The sequence below is a fragment of the Chiloscyllium plagiosum genome, unplaced genomic scaffold (assembly GCF_037043375.1).
Source record: "Chiloscyllium plagiosum isolate Xiang-an unplaced genomic scaffold, Cpla_swu_hap1 HiC_scaffold_15, whole genome shotgun sequence".
Lineage (NCBI taxonomy): Eukaryota > Metazoa > Chordata > Chondrichthyes > Orectolobiformes > Hemiscylliidae > Chiloscyllium > Chiloscyllium plagiosum.
In genome coordinates, this window is record NW_028270153.1 from 62,313,947 (window position 1) to 62,333,288 (window position 19,342).

Consider the following 19,342-nt stretch of genomic DNA (forward strand, 5'->3'; position numbering starts at 1 on the left):
GAGGAAAATGAAATCCTTTCATCCCCCTAATTTCTTTTGTAAATATATTCCAGATCCACAGTCATCAGGTCTATCAGGAGCACAGCCACATTTGGTACTTGATGGTATTGCTGCCCCCAATTCACACAGTACTGTCAACTTAAAACAAGGTAAGCAAGCCCATGGTGCCGCAGAAAAACACACAGCAATATGCATAAACATAGTTTGCAAATTACTTGCAGCTGTATTTTGCATAAACTCTGTAGATTTTCAGTTGTTCTGAGACATGAGCATGCGTGGGTAGAGCTGGGATTATCAGTACCTCAAAGTGAAGGTCATTCAAAGAACAAAGAACTGATCAAGTGGATAGGGCAGTGAGTTCAAAAACTGTCCTTGAACAATTGGGCCTCATCAGCCAAATGTTCAGTTTTCCTATTAGTCATAAGGATCTTGGCTCATCGATTCCTTTTTGCTTGTAATCTGAATCCATTTCCAGTATCAGGATACTGTGTGCCTGAATGGTGGAGGGTGCTGTTCAGCAAACACTCAAAAACAAAAGCATGGTCTCTTTTATTTTAATCCTCATCACTTAATCTGCTATTTCTTTCTGGCTGCCTTTCATTTGTTTAAAAAACGTAATTTGTGACACTGTATTAGTATTTGGAATTACTAGGGAAGATCAAAGTGGAGCAATTTCTTTTTTGACTGAGGATAATCCTTGATGGGTTTGGTGAATTTGAAGTGGCTTTGTCATTTCCTGACCAAAGGTTGATTGCCTCTGGATTATTTAAGAGTTAAGTTCAAGTCCTGAGCAATCATTGTCCGGGCCAATAATCAACCCTCTCCTTTAGTGTCAGATTTTTCATCAGCAAGTGGATCTTGGAGAATGTAGCACAGGATTTGGATTTAAACAAATGGTTTGTTATAAACCAGCTGAATGGATTGGAGGGTGAAAGCTCTACTGATGGTCAAAACTTATCCTGATAATTCTTGGGCTGTTCTTTTCTTTTCAAGCTATGTTTCATTACTCTACAACGATTTCTTAAAAATGTAAAACAATTTGTCCTGCACCTCTCACTGGCAGCCTGGCTCGCTGGTGGCTTCTTGTGCCAGAAAGCTGTCATGTTAGAGTCCTTGTGTATTTTCAAGGCTGAGATAGATTCTTGATCAGTCAGAGTATCAAGGGTTACAGAGAAAATGCAGGAAAGTGGACGTGAGGAGTGTCAGGTCAGCTGTGGTTCTGTTGAGTGGCAGAGCAGGAGTAGCCTAAGCCTATTCCTATCTTTCATGGTCTGAAGGTTGTGCATTCGTGTTGCGGTTCTAAACTTGAGTGTACCTCCTTGTGTGATGTTTAAGTAGCATTGCTGAGCATCACGAAGATCAATATTAAACCAAAATCCCATCTGATTTGTTTAGGTGGATGTGAAAGATCTGTATTCAAAGAAATTCTCCTGGTGTTCTGGCCAACATTCACCCCACTCCCTGACCTAAAGCATCATTCACCTCATGCTTATTTGAGATGCTGCATGTAAAAGGGCTATCCCATTGAATAAACAGCAACTGTGAATGCCTTATGAAGATGCAATCATGTAATGCAAATCACATTGGGATGACTTGGGAAGTATTCTATTAATGAAATTTACTATTTCTGAAATCTGTTAAAGAATCCTGTTATGTTCCAGATATACCTTCAATCATCGCATATGATCAAAATGGTCTGAAAATAGAATTTTCTTTTGAACGGTCCAAAGCAAATACGAACATGCTGTTTATCACCTTACGAGCATCAAATTCCACTGAGGTGGACATGAGCAACTTTATTTTGCAAGCTGCTGTACCAAAGGTTTGTCTGAACAGTTTCTAGAGCTCTGGAATGAGGATCATTGGCTGGTAACTTGAGTTTTCCGTTTTATTTTGTCAGTAAGCTGCTTTGTTCCTACACCAAACTGTAGACAGCCTTGCACTTGTGTATTTCTCCAGTTTGTCTCTTACCTCCCCTGATGCTTTCACTCATCTGAATCATTTTCCTAAACTGAAAATACTATCTAATGTAAAGTGTTTTTTTTTTAAAATTCGGTCATGGGCTATGGGTGTCACTGGCAAGATTTGCATTTATTGCCTATCTGTATTTACCCTGAAGGTGATGGTGAGCAGCCTCCTGTACGTGGTGTAGGAACACTCCTGGAGAGCAACCCAGGAAAAATTGCGTGATAGTTGCTAATGCGATAAAGTGTACATATAACTTCAAGTTTGAGATGCCACATTAACCAAAGAGGTGGTGAGGGTGTTGCAGTTAGCTTTAACATTTCTTGGTTATGGAAAAAATAACTAGCCAGGGTTCCTGAAGCTGAGTGCTCACCAGAAAGTTTTTGGGAGCCTGCAGGTTTGGGAAGCGGATAATCATGACATCGCTGAATTTGGCTGGATCAACCCACAGGAAAATAGTTTGCTAACTCAGGCCCATGGGGAAGATAGCAGAAGGTGCTGTGTCCCACTAAGGACCCTAACCAGAGAGAAAAAACAAACAACCGAAGGAATTATTGAGACAGGAGAGAAACGAGTGTCTTGGAAAATGAAGAAGTCTTACACTTATCCCTTCCCTGTTTCTTGCAGTCCTTCCAGTTGCAGTTGATGTCTCCCAGTGGCAGCAACATTCCTGCTCGGAATTCTGGAGCTGTGACACAGTTAATGAGAGTTCTCAATACACAAAAGGTATGTCTCTTCCCCATCCACCCTAATTACATATCCCTTTAAATACATCTGTTTTCTCACGCTGCCTCTTTCCTCCTTATCCACTTTGTATGGAAGCCCATTCAATTAAAAAAAGTAAGTTGGGTTGAGATATTTTAGAGTAATTGCATCTTTTCTTAGCAAATGGCAATGGACACCCCCATGCCAACCCCCACCCACGTCTCTCTTCACTGGCTGCTGTGAAGCTCTGAACCCCCCCTCCTCCCCAGGTGTGCACTCTCAAGTTTTCTTTCCTCCACCCCTTGGCTCCAATAGGTCTGCTCAGTCCCACTGTCTGAGGGCTTATGACCTATTTCACCTATCAGATAAGATGGCAAAGGGAAAAGACTTTGGAAGCAGAATGTTAACATGCTTATTCTTGTTTAGCATCATAATGCTGCTTAACGGTCTTTCCCTTAATAAAATTGGGCAATAATTAGCTTCAAATTACCCTGTGAGGCCATGGCAAGTTGTGAGCCCACACAGAGCATTTAACAACAGTTCAATTGAACTTGATACCATTCTCGGCTTCAAGTTTCTTCTGTGAACCTCTGATTTTGTTCAAGACAATCCACACCAGTCATAGGGTGCTGAGGGCATTGTACCTGTTAACCACCAGAACCCAGCAAACCTCAGGTATTTACCTTGGTTAGTGTGCCTCAGGGCTGCGTGTCGTTAAATGAATGAGCTGAATGTTAGAATCAGAAGGATTCATCAAACAGTTTAGAAATGAGGTGTAGGCATTCTTAACACTGAAATTAATCAAACTGGCCAATGTTAGGGACCTGATTCCTGTTGCCAAAACCCAATGAAAAAGATGCGATTTGCTCTGGAATCTTCCACACAGATTTTGGTTCATAGGTAGAATTAACTGCCAAAGGAAGTGGGAGATTCAAGTACAGTTACAACATTTAAAAGACATTTGGACCGGTTTATGAAAAAGAATGGTTTAGAGAAATATGGGTCATAAGTAGACTAGTGGAACTAATTAAGTTTGGGAACATAGTCAACGTGGAGTATTTCCGAAGTGTCTGTTTCCAAGCTGTATGACTCTATGACTTTATCTCTCCACCTGCATCTGTAGCTGCATCTCTCTCTCTCTCTCTCTCTCCCCCCCTCGCTCTCACCCGGTATGTACACATCAGTTCTCTCCACACTCTAGGTCACAGCAATTTCAAGCCTCTAAATGGACTAACAGTGGGAAAAGATTTGGGATGCACTGCTGTGATGTGCTGCATTCCTATTCATTCAAAAAGACTTTTCAGAGTAGGATGTGCCTTTTTTCAAACTCAGGGATTGAATTCATTCTTTAAACATGATGCAGTGCTGTATTTTTATCAAGGCATCAAAAAAGGTAAAGCAGGCTCATGATAGTAGTGCTGCATGTTATAGTATCTGTAATGTTCCTGCTTTGTTGGTTAAACTGGTGTAATGTACAGGGGTTGTTGATGCCTTGTGAATGGAAGAAAGTCAAAGCTCATTCTGCTTCAGTTGAACTTATCTTGTGAACCTGTGCTGTTTGCACTCATTGTCATTAGTTTTAATCTAATTAGGTTAGAATCCCTATAGTATGGAAACAGGCCGTTTGGCCCAACAAGTCAGCACCAACCCACCCAGACCATTCCCCCACCTTGTATTTACCCCTGACTAATGCAGCTAGCACTATGGGCAATTTAGTATGTCCAGTCCACCTGACCTGCACATCTTTGGACTGTGGGAGGAAACCAGAGCACCCGGAGGAAACCCACACAGACACGGGGAGATGTGCAAACTCCACACAGACAGTTGCCAGAGATGGGAATCGAACCCAGGTCCCTGACACTGAAGCAGCAGTGCTAACCCATGGAGCCACCATGCCGCCCAATTTTGTTTTATTTTCTATAGTAAGTTTTATTTATTTCTCATAGATCTCCCATGACATCGCTGACAGAACATACTGTTTTATAGTGGGAACAAAAAATGAGGGGCAGTCCAATTTTTAGATAATCTTTCAATGATAACTGTGCAGAGCACAATGAAACTAAACATATAGAGTAGAATGTCTTGGGTTCACCTTTAACATACTAAAGCTCACCACAGCATCTCTGGCCTGGGGGGGAATAAATCAGTAAAGTTCCTTAATCTTAGCTGAAAACAGTGAGGAAAGCTGTGATTGAACAGCCCACCTAAGCTTGCTTGAAAACAGTGGCCACTTGTTTATGTTGTGAACGAGCCTCCAAATGAGCAATCGACACCGTTCAGACAGGTATTTTTAGGCAGGCTGTACATTGAGAGTTTCATTGGATATTCAGAGTATTTAGATCTCCATCGTTCAGTGTTGAGTAGATGTAAATCAGTATTGTTTACATAGAGGTACAAGAGCTCACTAGTTGAGGCTCAGTGAGTATTCAGTCTGAAGTCTGGATCCATTGTAAATCATTATTACTACTTACCCCTCAACTTTAAGGAAGCATACTAGAAAGTGCATGTGTATGAGAGTATTGAGGAAAAGTCAGACCCAGCTGTAGTTCCAACTTTGTTGAATAGCCTAATGATGATAATACCCACTTCAGGAAGTTACAGGTGGCTGAGCAACCACTGTGTCATAACATTACACCTTTTATGAAAGCAATGGATAAAAGCTGCGACCAAAGGAATGTCTTACCTTGCACTGAGGTGACCCATTGTCCTGACCTCTGTTATTTTGTACTCATATGGCCATTCATTTGCTAGACAGTATCCTGGAGTTAGACAGGGGATGAAACATCTGCAACACAAATTCCCAGCTTGGCGAACAGAACCACAACATTGTTGGCCTTCTAGTGTGTATCTGTCATCCATGGGAGAATCTTTGACAACAAAGTCATGATTGGCAATTTCAGTTTGGACTTTCCGAAATGCTGGCCAATAATAGGAGTACAATGCTGCACCAAATGGAATGTCTTTGGATTACATCTCAATTCAGTTTGTTGGAGAGGAGGGAACTTTGTCTTTTGGGAAGTGGTATATCTAGATGTGTCAAATTGATCTCAAAGTCTCCCATTTCTACTCTTATTTTCTGCAGTTCTTCTGTTTGAATAATTTCAGAACAATATTACTGTGAGGACAGTGTTGGGATCATCTCCTCCAGTACTTTTCCATAGTTCATGCAAGGTAGTTATCGTTCAACAGTACATTGAAGTTTGACCTAAAGAGTTTTATTTTTCCCTTTCTTAAAGCACCCACTGAGGATGAGGCTGAAGTTGATGTATAATCACAGAGAAGCACCGATTGAGGTCATGGCAGACATCAACGAATTTCCACCCCAAGCCTGGGAGTGAGTGAGCATTACAATGGAATTCATGGACTAGACTTTACACTGTGGTTGCTGGCCAGAAGCTGCTGCAATGTACAATCATCCCTGTGAATGAAACTGGCACCAGACTGCCTAGTATTGGAGAGGAAATTGAATATTTCCTAATAACTGTGTAAGGATAATACTTCTGTGGTGGATCCATTGCATATGAGATGGAATCTCATATCTTGAATTGTCTGTTACTAATGGATCTGGTTGTAATAAGATGTTACCTTGCTTCGATGAACAAAAATAATACCTATGTTAGTAGGTAGACAAAAAAAAATCATGAAGTTAGAACCCAGCCCATTTGGTTTAGGTCAGAATTCTATTTATTTGAAATATTCAAACAAAGCAAAAGAATTATTAATATTTAGTACTGTGACTCCTCCTACAACTTAACATGGCCATTAATTTAGTTTGAGATTCTGTTGCATTTGTGGGCAGCTGCATTGTAGGTTTCACTAAGGTAGAACAGAAGCTCTGGAAGAGAGAAACGGTCATCTTTCCACATTTTAGACACCTTCTTCTCCCCCCCCCCCCCCCCCCCCCCCCACCAACAGCATGGCAGACATCCCAGTGATGGAATATTTTCACTAATATAATGTTGTCATGGGATCCCACTGTGACAGTCCTGCAGTCACAGTCCTGAAGACACGCCATTGTCAACTGAAGAACTGAACAGGCACTGGGAGAAATAGTTTAGTTTGCAGTCCAGATTCTTCTGTTCTTTCTGAAGGAAGTCTTCTTGTCAGTGCATCTTTTAAACCATACACTAAGCTATTAGAAAATGCACCACTTCATTTTCTGAAGAACTGCAGACCTAGTTACAAACTGTTTTGCACTGATCTTAAAAATGAACAAAATTAGACACTGGCTATTCACCAAAATGTAATCATATAAAACAAGAATTCATTTGAGGCTTTAGCCACCAGGTGATGAGCCATTTCACACTTTCAGGGATGGCTATTCAGGGACTTGAGTTCCAGTTGTTTATGCATCTGTATGGAATTTTTTTGTTGCCCATTTTATTGATTTTGTTGTAACATGGTACTTTCTTTGTATTTTCTTTGCTCACTGTTTCCAGGATAGGTGCAAATCTGTAACATTTTGCTCACCAGAAAATCCATTCCATTAACACACCACCATTTTGTTTAAACTTGAGAGTTTCTCTTACTGAAGGATGTTGCAACAGCTTTCCAAAACAATCAATTATTTTCCATGCAAACTGTTGACCACTTCTTGAGTAACTTTCTCATGGTTTAATCTAAACTCTAAACTCAGCTTGCAGCCTGTATTTGCAATATTTATTATGCTGCCTTCACCTTAAAGAAGGTGATTAGTTAGTTATCTAACTACACTTTGTGTTGCTGTGAAAACAAAATTTGTTGATGTTTAAGAAAAAAATCTTCCTATTGCTGCCTAACTGGTCAAAGGCAGATTGTGTGGATGGGGAGTGCTAACTTGAAATAATTTGTCATTGCTATTGTTTCATTTGCTGCCACCCAAGTCACTCATCCTTTAGCCACAGTATGCATAATTTGCCCTAAGTTCTCAATAGATTTCATGCAGATCCAGGTATGGAAAGAGCAGCAAGATTTGTGTTCCAAATTCGCAGGCGGAAAGTCCTGCCATGGTTGTTTGCCCCAGGGTTGGAGACACGAAGGATTACTACCATAAGCTTTTATATACCCAATCCCCAGTGGTGGTTTGAAATGTCCACCAGTATGTATTTGGTGGTTGGTGTATGTTTGTAGGGTTCTATTATGTTACTGATGGGTTATTCTGCTAATGTCAGTCTGTAATCTGTCCGTATTGCTGCTAAAGCGGTTTTGTAGTCATGCAATGAAAAGTAGATGGACAACTTCTGCTGGAGTGAACCACTGCCACAGCAACACAGTAGAATGCATAGATTTCAAACCAAACAACAGTAGTCATAAATGCCATGCTGGTGATCACTTTTCTGTCTCTACTGCAACTCTATGGCATATACTGTTTTCCAGGTTCCAACCAAAAAGGAAGGAGACCAGACAAATGCTCTGATATGCTGACTCTGCATTACTCAAGAGTTCTGCATATCTCTAGAGGTGCATGAATCTTGTGGATCATGTTGCTTAAATGTTGATGTGTTCAGAAATGATCCAAGCTATTCCCAGGCCCAAACTGCAAAACAATTGACAAAGGGTCCTCTCACTAAGACACTGAGTTCACTGGAAAACTTTTCTTCAGCACTACGATTTGCTGTGGGGGAACAAAGTCGTGTTTACAGTTTAATTTTCTTTACATATTGGAAGTGTTCAAATGAGCTTTTTTGTTTACTTTGTTCTGTGAATGTTGTACAAAAGAGTGGTGCAGACCTAAATGTAGATCATAAACTTTGTATGCAATAATAAACTACAAATTAACCATGATGGTTTCTTGTACATCTGGAGAATTGAGATGAAAGGTTATTAGGAAATATTCATGACACCTTTCAATCATTCTGGTTAAAGCTACTGTTCATAGAGTACAGGCAAACTTTGCAAGGCTAAATGCTATGAGGCTAAGTCTAACAAGCAAAGGACTCTGTGCAGCATTGAACCTAGCACATGATATAAATTGATTTCAACAAAATTAAATGGGAGATTCTTTGACTACATGTGGTAGAATTTTAGCTGATATGTGTGTCTAGGCACATAGTATAATTCTGCTTCAAGTGTGACTGTGTTTGTCTCTGCAATGTAATTCTTCCCAGTTTTGAATGTGAATTTAGTTTCCTATTGATGTGTTGCACTGATGAGGTGCAGTAGCAATGATATCCATTGAGGTACTTATGGATGATAGATACTAAAACATCATCAGTTTTTTTTTCGCAGTAACAATACATTTTATGGCACTGAATAAAAGCTATTTTGAAAGGAAATCATATTTCTTTTTTTAATATTTCCCCCTATATTCACCTCTACATTCCTGTTTAAGTAACAGTTCCATGGCTGTAGAACTTCCAAACCCCTTATTGTACTTGAGAAGGTTATGGTAAGTTGTCTTCTCAAACCACTGCAGTCACTGCCGCTGTTAGGTAGTTCCAGGACTTTGATTCATTAACAATGAAGGAATGGTGATATGGTTCCAAGTCAAGATGGTATACAACTTGGAGAGAGATTTACAGTACTCCAGCCTGTGGCCTTCTATTTGGTGAAGGTTGCAAGTTTGGAAGCTGCTGATGAGTTGCTGCACTGGCAGTGTGATTTTACATACTGATATGTACTGTTACCACTGTCAATTATGGCAAGATTGAACACTTCTGGTGGCCGGCCTGCTGATATAATGGACTATCTCGCCTTGAATTGTATTGGAACTGCACTCAATCAAGCAGGTCACACTCCTGACTTGATACCTAAATGATGGAGAGTCAGTAGATGACTTATTCTAACCTCTTGTATTACAGTATTTAGGTGGCTGGTATAGTTAACTTTCTGGTCAGTTAACCTCCAGGCTATTGATGGGAAACTCACTCACTGTAATGCTGACAGAAGTAAACAGGAGGAAATGGATAAATTCTCTCTCATTGGAGACAGTCATTGACTAGTGCTTGTGTGGCGCAAACGTTACTTAACACTCATCAGCCAGCATCATTTAACTAGGTCATAACAATTCCAGGCACGGACTGCTTTAGTTTCTGAGTATAATACTAAGCACTACTCAATCGTCAGTGAACTTCTGATTTTATAATAAGTAGAGTTCATTCCAGATTTCCATTGACTTAATTTATCTTTGATCCTTCATTTAGCCAAATGCTGCCTTCATGTTGAATGCAGTCACTCTTGCCTTGACTGAGATCCAGTTCTTTTGTCTATGTTTTAACCAAAACTGAAAGAGCTCTGGAGTCAAACTTCACTTGTAGAATCCACAATGAATTGAATTGGCAGAGAACTGACATCTCTGATGCTGAGAATACAAGGAGGCCAAACTGGGTCATCCACTCAGCAATTCTGGCTAAATATCATTGAGAGCACTTTGCCTTTGCACTGACTTATTGTGCTTTCTCACCATTGAGGATGAAAGTATTTTCAGAACTTCCTCTTCCATTGAATTTTTTAACTGTCTATGATCATTTGCAGCTGGATGTGATACGACTGCAGAACTTGGATCTAGTCCCTTGGTTAGTAGAATTGTTTCATCCTGCCTGCTGGATGCTGCTACAACCACTTGGCATGAAAGTAGTCCAGCATTGTAGCTTCACCAAATATTCCTGTCCTACAGTCTTTATTTGTACTAAGATTAATTCCCTGCCTAAATGGTAACGGTAGTCTGAGGCCCATGTTGGATGGTAAAATTACAGATTGTGGTTGAAAATATTTCTACTTCCTTGTTTAATGAATAAAGCTTGACCTTCTATGGAATTTACAACACAATAAGTAAATATACCTGTATTGTAGGAAATGTTCTCAACTAAAATGTGCCTCGTACCAAATCAAATAGTACCACTATATCTGGTTCATCAGTTTAATTTAAGGCAGTGTTTTTCGATATGTGAAACTTGCACAGTATATCTGAGATATACATATAAGCCAAATTAAGTACTCTCTGAAATAGCTGAATAGGCCAAGTGAAATTGACATGAAAAAATGTGGTGTAAAGCTTTTTAGAAATCACAGCTCAGAAACAGGCCATTTAACCTTATTGGGTGGTCTTTGTATTCCATTCAAGTGTCTTAGTCTTCATTAAATCTTATTTGTGTATCCTTCTGTTATACTCCTTTCTCCCTTGTGCTCATATACCTGCTGCTTAAAATGTATTTAAGCCATTCAACTCAATTTGTCCTATTAATAGCAAAGTCCAAACTCTAAAAAATTAGTAAAGATGAAAGATTAATAGCAGGAAGGAATGAAACTATCGGAGCAGTATGTGATTGTATAGAACATAAGGCAAGATATGGGAACAGAATTAGGCCATTTGGCCCATTGAGTCTGCTCTGCCATTCGATCATGACTAATAGGTTTCTCGACTCCCCATCTTACCTTCTCCCCATAACCCTTGATCCCCTTACTAATAAAGAATAATGAATCAAGAATCAGTTTTAAAAAAAAGAGGCAATGGACATAAAAGGTGGTATAGATGACAGCAGTGGAAAAGCCAAATTCTTTTAAAGATTTTTGCAATGTTAAAGTATGAAGAGTAGTTTCAGAGATGTTAAAAGGTGAAATAATATCACCGAAGTAATCTGAGTACGATTCACTTTGTGGTAGTCACTGAAGAGATAGGGTATTCACATTGAATTCCTTAAAACTGGTCCAGAACATCTGTTAACTCATTCCTTAGTACATCAGCTTAGGAACCTTCATTCTCAACTACAACACCTTAAGATTTCTCCTGTCCCTCCTTTGCAGTATTGCATTTGAGAAAGATCAAAAACTTCCAGCTCCAGTCTGTTGTGTTGCTGCCTGTTACCAACTTCCGTCCCTTGTGCTCCATGCTATCCCCAAAACCACTGGCTATTTTCTCTACTCTTTTTCAAGTCTCTTTAAACCCTACCCCCTTTTACTAACTTCACCAACCATCTCTCCTCATGTCCGTGCCCCAGTTCCTCACACAACATCTTAAGTCGTTTGCAAATATCTCTTTTTAAGGCACTAAATATATAAGTTGCTTCCAGAGAGAAAAACAAACTGTAGAAATAATATTTTAATGAAAATGTACAAAAACAGGATTGATCATAAAAATAGTTCTACCAGCATCACCTCTTCAAACATAATGTGATAGCACTCACCAGAATAAAAAATGCTTAGAATACAAAACAATTCTGAATTTTACAACTGAAAACATTGTACAGTAAGACTGATGGGTTCTGTAAAAAAACATAAATCAAGCACATTCTTTTAATTTGTCCAAGTTGTATTGCCAGAATCAACAGCCTTCTCAGGTGGCATTTTGGTTCAATGTTAGTTGCCTTGTTAAGTTCGAGCCTCAGTCCAGAGATTTGAACAAATATCCAGGATATTTATGATGGGATTTATAAACCAAAATCCCATGTCACTTTGAAGAACAATAGGAATATTTTCCAGTGTCCTGGCCAACATTTATCCCAACTTAAAATTTATTGTCTGACCATTAATCTCTTGTTTTATGAGATCTTGCTGTGTGCAAATCAACAGTCTAGTTCCTTGCATCACAGCAGTGACTACACAGGAGCAATTTTTTGATAGGTTGGGCAATGCAATGGAATACCCTGATGTTGTGAAAAGTGTTAGATAAATGCAAGTCTCTCTTTTAATTGTCTATGTCCTTTGAAATATCTTTTAAATTCTAGTGGTTTCTGGTAGGATACAGCCTGCAGTTGCTAAATGTTTCCTTCTACCTTGCCTAAATGGCTGTTCTGCAAGTGGGGGTCCAGTCAGTGATTATCATCAGAGTGTTACACTCTTTCCTAGCCCTGAACCACTGAGATCTGGGAGCTCCTCAGTTCCTATACCTTCTATACCATTTTGAAGTCAGGAAACTAAAGATCCCCTATATATTTTGTGTTACAACATATTTGGAAGGGCTCTGTCCCCACCAGTCCTGGCTTTAAAAGAGAAGAGGAAGTTCTCTTTATCACTGAAGTCAAGATTCTTTTTAAGACCAATAATACTCCTATGAATTGGTTGTAAATTTTAAATGGTGCATTATATACCAATTTTAACAAACTTCAGCTAAAGGGTTTAAGTTTGCATATATTGCATTAAATGTGGCAATATGAAAAGTAATATTCTGTAAACATCAAAATCCCTGTGCAGCATAAATGGTTTTGCTTCAACAATGAATTCTGGAAGTATTGACTATGATGACTGGGCATCTGCACTAAGAGATTTGCATTTGTATCAGTATGGATGTTATTGATGATAGAATTCTGGTAGAGGGCTTATGCTATGAAGGTTTGAATTTACATTAGTGGCCCTTAACACACTTGCTCTCTATAACCTACCTGGGCTTCCAATGCCTAATACATTGCCCTCAATTTTAAAGTTCTCATCTTTTTTTTCCAGTGATCTTGCCTTTCCCAGCACCTTCACCGCTACAAACTTTCTGCTCTACTTCAATTCTGGCTCTTTGCACATTCTCATTTTCTTCATTCCTGTTGGTGGCTTGAGCTGCCAAGATCCAAAACACAAATTCCCTCCTAAACCTCTCTGTCTCTCCACCATCTCTTAAAACATTTCTAAAACCTCTTCGATCAAGTTTTCAGTTTGCTGAATTAATATTGCCTTAAATGATTTGGTGTCAAATGTTGATTTGTAATTGTTTCTATGAGGTAAATTGGTATGACTTATCATAATAAAGGTGTTGTATAAATGCTAATTGCTGTTAACATATGGTCCTTGGAGGTGAGGGGGCTACTGAGTTCCATAATACACTGAAATGTCTTTTACTGCCTGTCACACATCTGAGATCTAACACAGATGACTCACTGGGCTGTAAGGCAAAGGCAGCAAGCACATGGGAACACCATCTCTTTTAAGTTGCCCTGGAATTATATTGTCATCCTTCACGGTCAACCTGTCCCAGTCCCCTCTAACAGTACTATGAATCTACCAATACCAGATAGACTTCAGTGGTTCAAGATTTTTGTTTGTTCATTCATGGGATGTGGGTGTCATTGGCTAGGCTAGCATTTATCGCCCATTCTAAATTGACCAACAGGTGGGGTTAAGGGTCAACTTCATTGCTGTGAGCCTGTAGTCGCATATAGGCCAGATCAGGTAGGGATGGCAGTTTCTTTGCCTAAAGGATATTAGTGAACCAGGTGAGATTTTCTGACAACATGGATTTATGGTCATCATTAGACTCTTAATTTCAGATTCTTATTGAATTCAAATTCCACCATGAGCATACTGGTCTAGCCAAAATTGTTCATGTCCTTTTTTTAAAGCATAGCATCTAACAGCATCAGTCAAGATTAGAGTGGTGCTGGAAATGCGGAGGCATATTCTTGGTTGGGTCTTGTGTTGGTCCCGGTGGTGGTCTGAAAGAGTGTGGCTCTTAGTTGAGGCATAGATGCATGGCTGAGAGTGTGATGGCATTCCTGATGAAGGGCTCTTGCCCAAAACATCGATTTTTCCTGTTCCTTGGATGCTACCTGACCTGCTGTGCATTTTCAGCACCACTCTAATCTTGACTCTTCTCTCCAGTCCTCACTTTCACCTAACTAACAGCATTAACCTAATCCTATACCGTTCACTTCAGTTAAAAAGTCCACAAAATTGCTGCAAGTCAGAGTTCTAGCAGCGAGGTGATGAAAGTTTGTTATCTGGGCTCTTAGGAGAATTCAATGTTGGATCGGGTGTATAAAGAAAAAGAAACAGTAACACTCAATCAAGACAAAAGATAAAAATTGAAAATTAAAAAATTAAAATTGAACATTAGCACTTGCAAAGGGGTCACATGTTCTGCTCATTACCCAGATTTTTTTTTGTGATTTGACTGGGACTGCTCTCCCCTCCAATCTGAATCTAAAGGAGTCAGAATTTTGTTTTTATTGATATTACATAAGATTGAATCCAGTATTTAGTCTTGGGAAATGACTGTTTTGGTAAACATCTATTTTAACTGGGATACCATCAAATGCAGTATATGATGTCAAGTACTAAACTCAGGCTTGTCTTCCTCATGCATGGGAGAAATTGGACGTGTTCCACTGGGAGCAAAATATTCTGTGCAATGAATGGACAAGTGATAAATTGTAAACCAACAATGGATGAAAATTGTCTTGAGTGATACTATAAAGCAAGTGAATCAATTATAAATCATGTTACACTCTGCTGAATTTGCAGTTGCCCATTGTGTTCCACCACCCAGATAAATTCAATTGTGATGAGATAGTCAGTTCCCCCTTCTCTCTCTCTACTTAAAGCTGTTACACATGGTGTATCATGGGGGCACAAGCACCCTCACTATGGTTCATGATCATCAATGAGACCATCTCTACCTCCCAAAAACCTGTGTTTTTTGTAGTGAAGAGACAAACATTCACCTCATACTAGTGTTATTCTGCACCCCATGACAAATCTATTTTCCTTTCAGAGAGGGAAGATTAACCATTCTCAATGTACCACGGTGTTGCAAAGAATAAAATAAGTTGATGTCTGCACCGTTTCTAAGTTTGCTCCTTCCCTACCTTCTAAAGGGTGTTGGGACATAGAAACCCTGATAAAACAAAATCAGGATGTCTCAGGAGGGAGAGTCCCAGTGACAGTAATGCTAAGTTACAAAAAACAATCACTGACCCTTATAGTCATTGGCTGTATAAAAATTAGTTAATTAACTAAAACATTTTTTTGCCTGCAACTTGAATATTATCCTCAATCTTTCCACTTTGTGCTGAGATTTTCTCCTTTCTCCAGGCACACCTCACCTTCTATCAATCTCCTTTTAAACTGTAAAGTTCTTGTACCTTAAGCAACTTTTTTTTTTATTAAGAATCCACATACAATACAAGTACAATTCTAACTTCTCCCTCATGCTACAGACAGGTCAAGAGGAGCGAGCAATAACAGAGACTGGACAAAATGCATTAACAAACTAGGGATACAGAATTTCTGTCAAATGATGTGACACAGAATTGTGTCATTGGGCAAATGAGGTGAAGCTTTAAGTCTTGCTTTCTCTGACAATGAATCTTACTGAAATTTGTATCCTTGCACCTTCTGCAATAACCCTCCACATGCCTGCAAACACCTACATGCCAACTTTTCCTTTATCCTTCCACACTTCAGCCAAAGCTTGGTCAAACCTTAGCTCTGATTTGTTCCTACTGGACTGCATTTTCTGCCTAAACAGACATTTCAGCTGCCACTTGTCTTTCTTTTTAAAAAAAATCCTTTAAAGGAAATGGGCAGAGCCAGCCTGTGGTAGTGAGCTTCTTACAACACATGGATTGCAGTGGTTTATGTAGATCCTTGACACCCTTAGGAAGGGAGGTCCAAATTTTTAACACAATGACACTGAAGGAATAGTCACATTTTTCCAAGAATGAATGGGGAGTGACCAGAGGGAAATCCGAAGGTGGCATTTTCATGTATTTCCTGCTACTGTCATCCTAGAAGAAAGTGGTTGTGGGTTTGGAAGGTGTAGAAGAGCATTAGTTAATTTCTGCAGTGCATCTTATCAATGGTGGACACTGCTGCTTTTATGGTGCTGAACATTGTGCAATCATCAGCAAATATCCTTAGTCCTGACCTTGTGATGGAGGGAGGGTCATTCATGAAGCAGCTAAACACGATTGGGCTGAGGACTCGACCCTGAGGAACCCCTGAAAAGATATCCAGGAGCTGAGATGACTGACTGCCAACAACTACAACCATCTTCATTTGTTCAACGTATGAATAACCAGATGAGTTTTCCCCCAATTCACACACTCTCCAGATTTGCTAGGGCAACTTCATGCTACACACTAAAATACAGCCTTCCACCTCAACTCTAGTTGCTTTTGTACTCACAGCAATGCTTCTTCTGCATTTTGCCAGTTATTTTTGTCTTGCCTCTTGAAGCCAGGGAGAGGAATCAGAAATCCACCTATATCTTTTATACTACTTTATGGTTCTAAAAGCAATTCCCTGGTATAATGAAACTTCTCTGGTGAAAACACAGGTTGCAGTTTAGTTAGTGAATTTAACTTTAGTTTTAAACATTGCTAAAGCTACTTCTTTTCACCTAGGTTATAATGAACTCTAAAACAGTTCAAACTAAGACATTTTTGGTGCAGAAAGAGTGGAAAGGTGGGGTTATAGAATCTGAATTCTGATGTGGCAAGTTTATGATGAACCAGATTCATTCCTCTTGTACAATATCCAACCCTTTTTAATAAATACTGTTTCGTTTAGCCATAAATACAGAAAATGTGATGCCACTGCACAGGAACAAAGTTTTAATTGATTGAAAATCTAGCAGTTAGCTTCTTCCTCAGTTTAACCAGTTATTGAATAAAACCTTGATCCCAGTTTGCTATACTGCACTGTCTCATTAAAAACTGGCTTAAATCAAATGGCAAGAGATAAAACAAATTAGAAAAATGCAAAAATCTTTTTTTTTTGTAAAGTGAATTTTAGCCAAGAGATAAAATAAAATGCTTCTCAGTTTTCAGCTCCCCTCTAAGATGTGGCTTGTTCTAATAGGAGCCTGAGCTGTTCGGCCTGCTGAGATAGTTCTGCCACCTGATCTTTCATCTCTTGTAAGGCCGTGGGGTTTGGCTGCATTACTGCATTCTTAGTTGCCATGGCGACCTTTTTCATCCATCCACAGAACTGATTGCTTCTACTAAGCATCTCTTTGTGAACGTTCTTCTGTTCAGTCTCACGGCACAGCAAGTCCACCAGCTTTTGGCCAATCATTATCACTACTTTGCTGTTTTTGATTAAAACTTCAGAGGACTGGTTTTCATTGACATTGTCAGTGAACGCAATGATAGCCTTTTGCAGGGCATTGAAGAACATTCTGCATTGGTCACTGCCAGAGGTCAGGGACTTCAGATCTTTAATACTGCTATCTCTTGGTTTTCGAATCTTTTCTTCTGTCATCTGCACAAGAGCAAAGCCAAGTTAAGGAAGTCTAAATCTGAATTATAGCAAACAAAGTACTCTTCAAGTACTTGCACTGCGTATGAAATTAGACGGTTTATTTTTGCACACAAGCACCCAAAGACAATGAAATAAAAGATTTGCCTTTACAATACTTTTCACAATCAGACACCTTGAAGTCTTTACAACCCATGAAATACTTTTTGAAATGTCATCACACTCTCTCTTTCTCACGCCCTTTAGAAAGTCTTTAAAGTTGTACAGAGGGACAGACATCATTAAAATGGTGAACAATTTAATACGACCACAAAAACAATTCAAGAATTCATTTCTGAGAGACTGTATAAAACTGATAGAACCATGGTCAGACTACAACTGAAAGGTCATGCATAATTCTGATTTCTATTTTAAAAAAGAGCAAAGAGGCACTGGAGAAGATGTAAAAACAAACATATATTAGAATGAACCTGAAGTTGAGCTTATACTCAAGGTAAAATTGAAAGGAGATAGGTTTCTACTTTCCAGGGAGAAAACAATTCAAGCATCACCCAAAAAAGATCTTCACACTGTCAGAATCTTTCATTATGTTAGACATACAGGTCATTCTCCTATAACGTGTGTTTCGTCAACTCGATTTGGCTGTAACATGACTGGCGAATTGGGGAACGATTTTTAAAGAAAGCAAACTCCCATTGGCTATTCCATCCCTGGTTACCTTAAATTCATTCTGGGGTATACTTCTGTAACCCTCTGGGGCTCTATACTCTCCCTCATTGTGAAACCACCTCCAGTCCCCACAACTGCTCCACATCAGAGAAGTGTTCTCGCTGTACCTCCTACACTCCCAACAACCCTTTATATGTGTGTCACTTCCTTCAGACCCCCTCCTCTCCAACGTCCTGAAACCTCTTGGCATTGTAAACCTCCCTATTTTCTGCACCATCCTCCTGTACTTAAGCCCTCTCGATCTTGGTAACCTCTTCATGTCCCTATAAACCTACTGACCTCTAACCACCTTCAACACCATGAATCCGAACAATTACTGAAGCCTTCGTTTGGATTTTTTTTTCTCATTTTTAAGTGGAAGTTTTGTGAGATGCAGGAATTGGTTTCCAAGTGGCAAGAAACCAACGCAGTGAAGTTTTATGGATTCTGTTGTTCTCTACAGATTGTCACTCAAAGGACTGTATAACCAGGGAACCTGAGTGCAGACTGGTATGACCTGTACTCAAACTTAGAAACCCCTTAAAAGTATAAATTGATTGTATTTTTTCATTAATATATATGATTTTAACATTTACTTAGACTGTGCTATTGTTTGTGTTTGGTTAACTACTATTTTTTGTTTCAAAGTTTTACTGACATTTTTGGTGGTTCGCCCCTAAACCGGTTTTTCCCATAGGTGCTATTATTTCCATTGCACAATTTTCTATAACATAAGGTCGCACAAGGACAACTACCACATTATAGCAGAACAGACTGCAGGGAAGACACTTTTACCTAGGCCAGGCCAATATCTACTCATAATAGGGTATTAATAAATCCAATTGAGAAATCAGAACCAACTCAGTCATACAGCATAGAAATAGATCCTTTAACCCACTACATTTTTGCCAACCAACAAACACTAATCTATACTAATCCCATTTAACTGTGCTTGGTTCACAACTGACTGTGCCCTGGGATTTTAGTCACTCATCCAGATGCTTTTTAAATGGTGCGAGTATCTGCCTCCACTACCCTCTCAGACAGCATGCAGTATATATCTACCACACTCTGGATTTTAAAA

The 19,342-nt window shown here is 39.3% G+C and overlaps 2 protein-coding genes across 5 annotated transcripts in view; one reads left to right on the top strand and one right to left on the bottom strand.

Annotated features, from left to right (window-relative positions):
• LOC122560002 (AP-1 complex subunit gamma-1-like) overlaps positions 1-8,924 on the top strand; it is a 139,878-nt gene extending 130,954 nt beyond the window's left edge. For all 4 annotated transcript variants that reach the window (XM_087994980.1, XM_087994978.1, XM_043710150.2 and 1 more), the window contains exons 20-23: positions 54-149; positions 1,662-1,822; positions 2,593-2,691; positions 5,907-8,924. In XM_087994980.1, coding sequence (XP_087851106.1) covers positions 54-149; positions 1,662-1,822; positions 2,593-2,691; positions 5,907-6,008 — 458 coding nt within the window. In that variant the 3' untranslated portion in view covers positions 6,009-8,924. The remainder of the gene's footprint in view (positions 1-53; positions 150-1,661; positions 1,823-2,592; positions 2,692-5,906) is intronic.
• A 2,749-nt stretch (positions 8,925-11,673) lies between these two features.
• The window catches only part of LOC122560001 (cas scaffolding protein family member 4-like), a 75,392-nt gene continuing 67,723 nt past the window's right edge, over positions 11,674-19,342 (bottom strand). Inside the window, exon 7 of the mRNA XM_043710146.2 lies at positions 11,674-17,553. Within this exon, the coding sequence (XP_043566081.2) occupies positions 17,128-17,553 (426 nt within the window). The 3' untranslated portion in view covers positions 11,674-17,127. The remainder of the gene's footprint in view (positions 17,554-19,342) is intronic.